We start from the raw sequence: 10404 nt of genomic DNA on the forward strand, positions 1-10404 counted from the left end.
TGTAGAGTCCATTTGAGATAGGCTGATACCAAACCTAAGCAAAGTTACTCAAGCGGTAGAGAAGCTCTCTCACGAGTTATCAGTGACCTGATCGTTAAGAAATAGTTTAAAATAATTTTTGATGAAAAAGAAACTTGCGTTCAAAATGTAAAACGTGATAAAATAAAGAGATAAGTGCAGTCGCTGCAGACTTATTCTGTAACTCTTGACGAGTTTCGTTATCGTTTCAACGTCGTTGCGGAGCATTTTCCAAATATTATATCTGAGCAACGATATTATAACGATAACAAAAATGTCGCTAAGAGTTAAAGAATAGGCCTGCAGATAAAAAACAAAATATACGTAAATAACACAAATTTTATACGTTCAAAACTCCGATAAGACATTATTTAATAAATTATATGATGAAATCTTGTATAAAAATTATAAGCAATTATGCAAGTACATACAAGAAAATAGATGTAGAGGTGTTGATGTTTTCTTTATCAGGAACTATAGAACTATTGTAAATAGAGCTAGAACTCTCAATATTTCATAAGTTTCTACGAAATGATATCCCAACTTCACACACACCAGATATAGCCGCCATAAAAAAAAACAGTCTTTTAACTTTCATTCATGAAACTTAATCTGCTTCAATTATCATTCATAAATCGCCTGTGACGCCTCGCGTTTGCAGACCCGTTCACCGATTACAAGATCTGGGTGAAGGCTTACACGCGGAAGAACGAGGGCGAGCCATCCGATCAGATCATCCGCAGGACCGACATAACAGGACCGAGCGCACCTCAGATTTTGAATTTAACTTGCCAATCTCATGAATCTGTCTACGTTCACTGGGCCAGGCCAGCGAACTTCTGGGGCTCAATTGACTACTACTACATCAATTATCGAAGGGATAACACGAGATATTACGAGGAGATCGAGCTGTCGGCCGATAAAAATCATCTCGAGAGCGGGGTACATATTACAATGTTATTTTTAGCACTAAATCATCATAGAGCGACATAATGATGAAAAAAAAAACAACACGTTTTGTATTTAACGTAATAATTTGTAAATTGTCAGACTATCAGTGTCAGGGAAAATAATTGAAATAGAAATATTAGGCTCGTATTATTTGCACTTTTGCACTTGGAATATTCGCTTGTTCTCTCTCTAATACCTGAAGGTGCATTTGTCTTGTTTAGAGTAAAAAAAAAATTTTGGAGATTTTTTTTACACGAACAGATTTATTTATTAAAGGATCTATAAAAATACTAAAATATGTATTTTGTATAATAAATATAAATGTAAATAATATTTAACATTTAAATATATTTATCTTGAGATAAGATACTTAGTTTATATTTCATATATTTCCTAAGTACGTAAGTTGTCTTTATTTTCTATTGTTTATTATTTTCTTTCTGTATTTATCTATATATAAAATATAAAATAAATAGAATATAATATTATCTGTTCTTTTTATATTAACATCTACTATTTTATAGCTACATTCTTTGTATAAATAAATATTTCTTGATTCTATTTCAATTTTTTCCCAGCACTGCCGACGACAATGATATTATTAACAAAAGCAACTTTATTGCTCTGCCTCTTTCACTTTGTACCTCGTCAGCAGTTCTTTGTTTAACAATTATAAAGCATTAAATTATGAATCACAAGAAACGTTGCGAATTTATGTTCGCAGGCTATTATACCCAATCTGACGGTGAACACGGTTTACGAGATCGTGGTACGAGGGGCCACCAGGAGTACGATAGACAAAGGCCTGATCATTCAAGGTGACAGCTCTATACCGACGAAAGTGTTGGTCACCCGCGATTGCGACAAGATACCGCCCTTGATGCGCCGCAGCAGCAAGGATCTCAGCGCGGGCGTGATCGCCGGTATGGTCTGCGCCTGCTTCGCCGTGATGCTGGCGATTACGTCCTTCGTGCTGTGGAAGTAAGTCACGGTTTAACGCACGCCGCGTTATCGCGCATACACTGAGGAAATCTTTTAGCCGCATCCGACCGCACCGGGCGATATATTTCCGGGTCGCGCGCCGATGAGTACAACCGCGCGCGCGGTTGTAAACAAAAAAAAAATAAAGAACAATAAAAATTAAAACTGCTCTTTTTGAACGTGTTATATAACGATTGCTCGTCTGCCTCGGAGCGCTATTCAAACCTCTGTATCTTTTATCCGGGCAATCTGTGATATACGTTAAACAAAGCCCCTCTTTTTTTCCTTATGTAATTGTAACGATGCCGACGTCGAGATAAACCGATTAATTAATAGATTAATAACGTCTTTATCGCAGACAGAGGTACAATCGAAGAGTTGGAATAAAAACCGTGAAACAGAGAAGTGACAATTAGAGATCTACTTTCTCTCAGCGAGTTACGCTTTACAGTTACGGCCGATCTTGCGAAGTATTATTTCGCATCGCCGACGTTTCACTTCCGCTCCGCGCCGACCAATCTAACGCTGCGAATGATCTATTATTTTTGTTAGCTGGGAAATTGTCGACCGGACAATATCGGTACGTTCGAGCGCAAACGCGATGCCTGGATCGCGAATCGCATTTGGAGTACGGACTGCGGGCAATTAGAAAGTTTCCGAAAGCGAACGATGCAATCACGCGCACCTTCGCACGCACCCGCAACTATTTTTCCCATTCAGACTTTCCCACTTGATTTTCCGCCGCGGCCCGTATCGTCCTGGCAATCGTCTCTCATTTATGATCCTTGAATTATCTTATTCTTGGAAAAAGTTTCTATGGCACTTAATTTGTCAAATTTCTATGCTGCATTTTATTTTATGCAAACTACGTTGGAAAAGAGTTTGATAATAATAATCAACCTTGGTGAAATAAATTCAATTAAATGTCCAATTAATATATTCTAATATTATATTTAGTAATATTTATAAATTAATAAATAATTATTTGAATTAAATTTTAAATAAAATTTAAGTAATTACATTAATAGTAATTAAATATAATAATAGTTACTAAATGTTTACTAAATATTACTAAATATTTAATTATATTAACCGAACATTTAATTAAAATTATTTTGCTAAAACTAAACTGTAATTTAGACTTGATTATTATTATAAAAAAAAAAGAAGTAGATAGGGTGATAAATTGTACAGTTAGTTTTCAGTTATTTCCAAAATTGGTGGAGAGGCAGTTATATTTCTGTCGCTCTCAATAAGAAATTTTTATAGCAAAGATATTCTCACTGATTTGCCATTGCCTTTCATACGATGACAATTGAATAAAACGTTTCTGTCCGAATTTGAGAACACCTGAATTTTTGGCACAGAGAACAGGTGCCAATTTTTGTTTCGTTCTTATCTTAATTTATCTTTAATGAGACTCGATTTATTTAGTTTTTTATGGATCGTTATAATTCACTACTGTTAGGTAGACATGCAGACTGAATCGTAACGACATTCGAGATAAAGTACTTGAAAATAAATTATTTATTAATCAGATTTTTACGACTGCGCGTGTTTTTTTTTGGTTCTCTCTCGCGTTTCTGCGAACACGCTTCCTCGTAGATATAATTTACTTGCCTACGTAATTTTATCATGTAGATTTCCGTCTGATGCTCGAAAAGCTTTTCTACTACCACTTATCGCGTATTTATCGGCGTGACATAACTTTAAAAGTCATAGAATATCACGAGAAAAAAAAGAGGAGGAAACAACATAATGTTCTTGACAAAGTACGAATTTATAGCGAGAAAAAAAAAGGGAGACACTACGCGTGTTATCGCGATGATTGACGTTTAGCCAAGTACAATTTCCCTGACGTTTTCTTTCTCTTCGCTCCGAACGACGAAAGGAATAGCGAGTTATTACACAGAAAAAATTTAATATCAAATCAACAATTCATTGTTTCATGTACAAGCAAGGATATAAAATTATTTTAAAAGAATTTATAATCTTGTTTATATATAATACTATTTCAAGAATTTCATTCCTATTAAATTTTTTATCGTCAAACTGCGACGAACGATAAATTATTGGCGCACATACAGTTCATATGATTCCTGTAGGTATCTGGAATTATTTTTATATCGCCTCTCTCTCTTTTCTTTCGTCTCCTCTCGTCGCGAATGTTATATGAAATCGATTCGATTCCGCTGGTACCGATTTAAATTTTTTATCAAACTTGATTTATAGGACGCTCTATACGTGAGCGAAGAGATACGATGCGTATTTTAATATATCCCAACGCTCGCCCGTACGTCTCTCTCGCGTTATCGCGAGATAACGAGCGGTGACAAGGCCTAAGTATGCTCTTACAGTCACTGGAGCCACACTTGTGGCGCGGTGCGGAGCGGAGTGAAGCGCGGCCGAGCAACGCTACGCGGTACGCACCGTGCCTAGACTCTTGCGCACCGCGAGCGAGAACGCGTGTGCGGTGCGTGTCTCTCGTTCGAGAGTTCCGCGAGTTTTTCTTCTCGCTTTTTTCTCGGCGTTCTCGCGTTCCGGGTGACGTTCACGAACGAAGTGGCGAGGCGACGCGAGCGATGTGCGAGGGATCGGCCTTATCGTCATTTATTTCGCAAGCGCGTTCGATGATTTGCAGGCGGCCTCGCCTGTGATGGACGCTGTCTCGTCAAGACTATGCCACCGAAATGAAGAAATTTTTCCGTAACTTGTAAGTTTCGTCGCGATATGCGCCGCGGAAAATCCATCGGTTGTGCGGTACGAAGGAATGTGTTATCGGCATTGATTTTAGTGTATCAATATTTGATCGTTGTTATCTGCCCAACCCACACGTGCTTCTCATCGATATTACAAACTCCACCGACTCGGATACTTGAATAATTCTAGGTCGTATTAAGAGAACGCGGCTTATATTATTATTTCAAACGGTCACGCCTCAAAATTGTTTTTCAAAAATAACGTGCATAAAAGGACGGGACATTTTCTCTCTATAGGAAGAGGTTTTTAAAGAGACGAGAAATATATCTGGATATTTTCCTTTCTTATTCAGACCGATCTTCAGGAAATGCTTCCACACTGCCTACTACTATCTGGACTACCCGCCGCGGAATGTTCCCACTCTTCAAGAATGGGAGAACAGCGAGCAGGACGGCGAAAGGACCGCCGTGGCCGTGCAGCAATTCGTTCAGCACGTCGCGAGCCTTCATGCCGACGGTGACATCGGCTTCAGCAAAGAATACGAGCTGATACAGTCCGAGACCGGCGATTATACCGTGGAAAATTCCCAGTTTGCTGAGAATAAGGCCAAGAACAGATACTTGAATATACTCGCGTGTAAGTAGCCATTGACGTATCGCTCGCTCGTGCGCGCGGTCGTAATATTTACAAACGAAAGGAAACGTCTTAATATAGAACCGTTAACGCCACTGACTCTCTCTGTTTCTCTCTCTTCTCTCCCCGTGTTCCGCTTCTGGGACTTCCACTTGTCGTCATCGAACCGATGAATACGTATTCGCCCCGTATTCTTTTTAATTCGGATTGACCCGTCAGTCGCTGACCCATATGTTGATACCATCTGACTGAGATTATAACGTATCGTTATCAGTTTCGATGACAAGAAATTAATGTTCGAGATGGGCTTATCGCGCAGCCGACTGACAACAAATTTATTTGGAAAGAAAACTTTCGCAACGGTACGAAAATACTGCCGCGCGCTTGCGAAATTCACGCGTTTGAAAACACCTCTTCGTTATCCGCGAAACGATGGGAGCGATCGATTTAAAATGATATGATATAAAATGTTTCTCAGCTTGAATAGCACGTTGATTTTACAGTCGACGAGACTGATAAGTGGATAACCGTGTACCGCGATTAACTTGTATTTTAGACCGGCAGCGCACACACACATAAATTGTAATTATGGGGATTACGGTTATGATGAGAATGCGAAGGCGTTACCTTAACTTACTGAACTGGCAAAGTGGTTTAATTTTTACGTTATTATCATTAGACGACCACACTCGCGTGCAATTGCTCTCATGCGGCGGTGGGCCGCCTAAAAAGGGCCAGGATTATGTTAATGCGAACTACATCGATGGATGGCAAAGGGCACGAGCTTACATCGGTACCCAGGGTCCGCTCCCACCTACGTTCGATGGCTTCTGGAGAATGGTTTGGGAGCAGCGCGTATCAATAGTCGTAATGATTACCAATCTGGTCGAACGAGGTCGTGTAAGTATGAAATTCATATTGATATTTTTTTTAACGTTCAGAAGTTACATAATGGTGAGAACAGAAATGCGAAGCCGATATTAATATTTCTTTACAACGTCAATGTAATGTTACGTAATAAAACAGTGAATTGTGAAGTTGATATCGATATTTTGTGACAGCGTTAACCAAAAGCCGCGTAATAAAATGATGAAACGGAATTATGGATAGAAGCAGAGATAAATTATTCACACGTGTAAACGCTTGCCTCGCTGTAAGCGCCTGTACGGCACAGAAAAATTACAGAAATATTTCATTACAACACTGCTGCAATGTTTTTGTAATAGCAATAGTAAAGTGTTCGCTTTTAGAAACACTGTAACACGGATACTGCAGTAATAATACAATAAAAAATATGTTTAATAATATTTTGTAATGTCATAATAATTAAGGTGTTTTTAATTTGAACGAACACATTCTGTGGAATATGTACACTGTTAAAAATGTCATAAAATTCAATTTTCAAGTTAATGTAAAATATCTTAAAATTTAATGTATCTCTAACTGAAAAGTATGAGCATAAAATTTTATGCACTTTTGACAACTTTAAAGTGTGTGTTTAATGTACCTGTTTGAAATTTGCTTTTGTTATATTATATTAAGTTCTGCTGCTTATTTTTAACAGAGTATACAATTATCAAAAATTAAGAAAACAATTATATAAATAAATTTGCAATGCTCTATTAACGTATTATTATATATAATTATTAATTAGTAATTACAAAATTATATAATTGTTTTCTTAATTTTTGTTATCTGTGTACATGTCTCTGCAGATTGTTCGTGATTTAAATAATATTGTAACTTGTAAATTGCCTTTAGAGAATCACATTAAAATGTAATATTAAAGTTTTGCTGTGAATATAAAATTATAAAATTAAATTGTAACTTGATTCGGTAAATTTCTTTGCTACTATTACTATTGCTAAAATTGGTTACTGTCAAGTATTTTTAAAAATAGCTCCACGCGACTAATTCCGCGACGGAAGACTTGTACTTAAATGTAATACAAGACTCTTGCATAAAACTGCTTATAAGCTTAATGAATCAGACGATATGCACGCGCATACAAATGTTTGTACATATAAGCTTAGCAGTTTATTTTTACAATGTGTTTAAAATATTGCCGCAGTTTCCTTAATAAAAACACATTGTATGTATATTTATTTTAACATTGTTTTTGAAACATTGCATTGCTATATGCAATGCAATGTTTCAAAAGATGTGTAAGATTGCACTGTAGCTGTAAGCTGAATTATTTTGACTTATGGATTATTATTGTTACTTGTAGAGGAAATGTGATATGTATTGGCCCAAGGAGGGGACCGAAACGTACGGTTACATTCAAGTAACCTTAGTGAGGGAGGACATTATGGCCACATATACTATCCGTACTCTCCAAATTCGACATTTAAAGGTATATGTTTAAAAATAAAACGTACGCTTTTGAAAAACATTCTTCAGAAAGATGAAGGGATGGTCATAAAAGAAAGCGTAGTGAAATCAAAAGCCAATAATTGAATAATCCTTCCAACGAGAAACTCTTTCGAATTTTTAAGCAGATCAAGAAGAAGAAAAATGGGACCAATATGGGCGAGCGCACTATATGGCAGTACCATTACACCGGCTGGCCTGATCACGGCGTGCCCGATCATCCATTACCCGTTCTGAGTTTTATTCGCAAATCGTCCGACGCTAATCCGCCCGAGGCTGGACCCATTGTGGTCCATTGCAGGTGACAATTGCATTTTAACAAACAGTTTTCAAACAACATTTTGATTCGACACTGTATGCTTCGAGCATTTTTAAATATTTTTAGCGATCTTTAATACAATTGCTGTCACTCCATTCGATTATTTTGACGAAATTATTTCTTTGTTTCAGCGCCGGCGTCGGCCGTACCGGAACATACATCGTGATCGACGCCATGCTGAAGCAAGCTAAAGCCAAGAGCGAGATTAACGTGTTCGGTTTCCTCAAGCACATCCGCACCCAGAGAAATTTCCTGGTTCAGACGGAGGAGCAGTACATCTTTATCCACGATGCCCTGCAGGAGGCGATCGAGAGCGGCGAGACCAATATCGAGTCCAATAACTTAATAAAGCACATTCAAGACATGCTGTGTCCATCGAATAATAAGACTGACGCGTGGAACAACATCGAAGCTCAATACAAGGTAAGTGATTTATCCTTGGATTTGCCAACGTTCGAACGTTAAATTATCTCTGCGATTATTAATCTCAATCTGATTATTTGTCACTTCTTTCTAGTTGGTAACGTCGTGGAAACCCAAGGACTTCAATCTCGTGTCCGCCACCAAAGCGTGCAACGTTCACAAGAATCGTAACATGGATATTGTCCCTATCGAGAATGCGCGCGTTCACCTGACGCCGAAGCCAGGCGTCGACGGAAGCGACTACATAAATGCAACATGGGTCTCAGGTAAGTCAATCAGATACGTCAATCGCGGCGTAATTTTTGAAGTTCTCGTTGCAAACGACGATGAAACGCGGTGTTTTCTAGGTTTTCAACGCAACCGCGAGTTTATCATAACGCAGCACCCGATGGAGAACACTATAATGGAGTTCTGGCAAATGATGTGGGACCACAATGCGCAGACTATCGTGATGTTAACTCAATGCGACGAGGTACGTTTCGAATAAGATAATCGTGAACGTAAAAGAAACGGGACTTTGTAATGAAGAATGCCGTCCGACAGGAATACCCGGAGTTTTGGCCTATCGAGGGGAAGGATCTTGAATCCGAGACATTCCGAGTACGACTCTGCGCAACGAAGGAGACCGTGAACGGGACGATTCTACTGGAAGTCGCGGTTCGATCGTTACAGGATGATTACGAGCTCAGCGCTAGGATCGTTCAAGCGCCGTCGAATCAGAGTGGTTTGTGGCCGCATAACAACAACCCGAAGACTTTCGTCAGTATCATTCAGGACTTTCATCGAGACTATCAGAACGGTCCTATCGTCGTGATGGACAGGTGTGCATGAAATTTCATTCTTGCGCAGAAAAGAATTAATATCAAATCAACAATTTATTATTTCATATACAAGAAAGAATATAAAATCTTCTTGGAAAAATTTATAATCTTAAACGGATATAACTCGCTTACACGGAGAAAATTTTTCTCTTCCATAACAAATACTTCAAAGATTTTATATTCTTGCTTATATATGAAACAATGATTTGTTGATTCAATACTAAATTTTGTTTCTGTGTGCTGACTCTTGCTAATAATTTCACAACTAATTATTTAAGTGAATATATTTTATATCTCGTTACTTTAGGTATGGTGGAGTCGAGGCTGCACTCTTTGTCCTGCTGACTACGTTGAACAAGCAATTGGAATTCGAGCAAAGCGCCGACATCTACATGTTCGCGAAGCTACTTTACATGAAGCGACCTGGCGTTTTCCGTTCAAAAGTGAGCCTTTTATCAATACAGAACTTCTCTTTACGTCATTTTAGCCGCATTCGTTATTGAGAATAAAAATTCACTTTTGCAAATTGTTTATCACTCGCAGGAGGATTACATATTGCTGTACCAGTGTCTGGAGTCCATGTTATCGACGAAAGGCCGCGCGGAGCCTGACCTGTACGCCATGGCGAACGGACACGTCGCTACGCTGAACGACCCGAACGAGATCAGGTCGGCCTCGTCGATTCAACACATGCCGATAGATTATCCATCCAAATCATCCGTCATTCGTGAATACGCGACAGTAGAAGTCAGTTCCGAATACCTGTCCGACTATACCATTCCTATACGCGTGGATCACCCGATCGAGTCGTCCAGCAGCCGTGGGAGCGAACCCTGCCTCTCCTCCCACGGCGGCAGCAACGATCATGTAGTACCGTCGGAGAAAAGCATGGTGGTGTCGCAGAGAAACATTAGCTATCATAATCATCCGCCATCCGGCGTCTCCGTAATGGTCGATGCTAACGGTTATATCACAAATGGCAGCATGCGCGTACCCTCCGACAACATGGAGCCCAGCTGCAAGATGATGCCCCAATGATGCCGGCCTATCTTCGGTTGCAGCGCACCCTCGCGAAGGTCGGCCCCGCTGTAATCGAGACTTCCGGACGCGCGCGCGCGAGCATCGGAAGTTTAATCACAACCTGGTAAGTGCCGCTCGTGCCTCCTCGACGAAATATATGATAGA

At 39.2% G+C, this 10404-nt stretch overlaps 1 protein-coding gene across 6 annotated transcripts in view; it reads left to right on the forward strand.

The window, feature by feature from the left end:
- LOC105195208 (tyrosine-protein phosphatase 99A) overlaps positions 1–10404 on the forward strand; it is a 309085-nt gene that overhangs the window by 291468 nt on the left and 7213 nt on the right. For 4 of the 6 annotated variants that reach the window (XM_039449885.1, XM_026131022.2, XM_026131021.2 and 1 more), the window contains exons 9-20: positions 680–960; positions 1694–1950; positions 5003–5286; positions 5963–6183; positions 7514–7639; positions 7782–7957; positions 8107–8398; positions 8493–8664; positions 8746–8870; positions 8942–9219; positions 9527–9662; positions 9763–10363. In XM_039449885.1, coding sequence (XP_039305819.1) covers positions 680–960; positions 1694–1950; positions 5003–5286; positions 5963–6183; positions 7514–7639; positions 7782–7957; positions 8107–8398; positions 8493–8664; positions 8746–8870; positions 8942–9219; positions 9527–9662; positions 9763–10257 — 2843 coding nt within the window. In that variant the 3' untranslated portion in view covers positions 10258–10363. The remainder of the gene's footprint in view (positions 1–679; positions 961–1693; positions 1951–5002; positions 5287–5962; positions 6184–7513; positions 7640–7781; positions 7958–8106; positions 8399–8492; positions 8665–8745; positions 8871–8941; positions 9220–9526; positions 9663–9762; positions 10364–10404) is intronic. The other 2 variants (XM_039449886.1, XM_039449884.1) reach the window with 2 other exon arrangements.

This window comes from Solenopsis invicta, chromosome 5 (assembly GCF_016802725.1).
Source record: "Solenopsis invicta isolate M01_SB chromosome 5, UNIL_Sinv_3.0, whole genome shotgun sequence".
Lineage (NCBI taxonomy): Eukaryota > Metazoa > Arthropoda > Insecta > Hymenoptera > Formicidae > Solenopsis > Solenopsis invicta.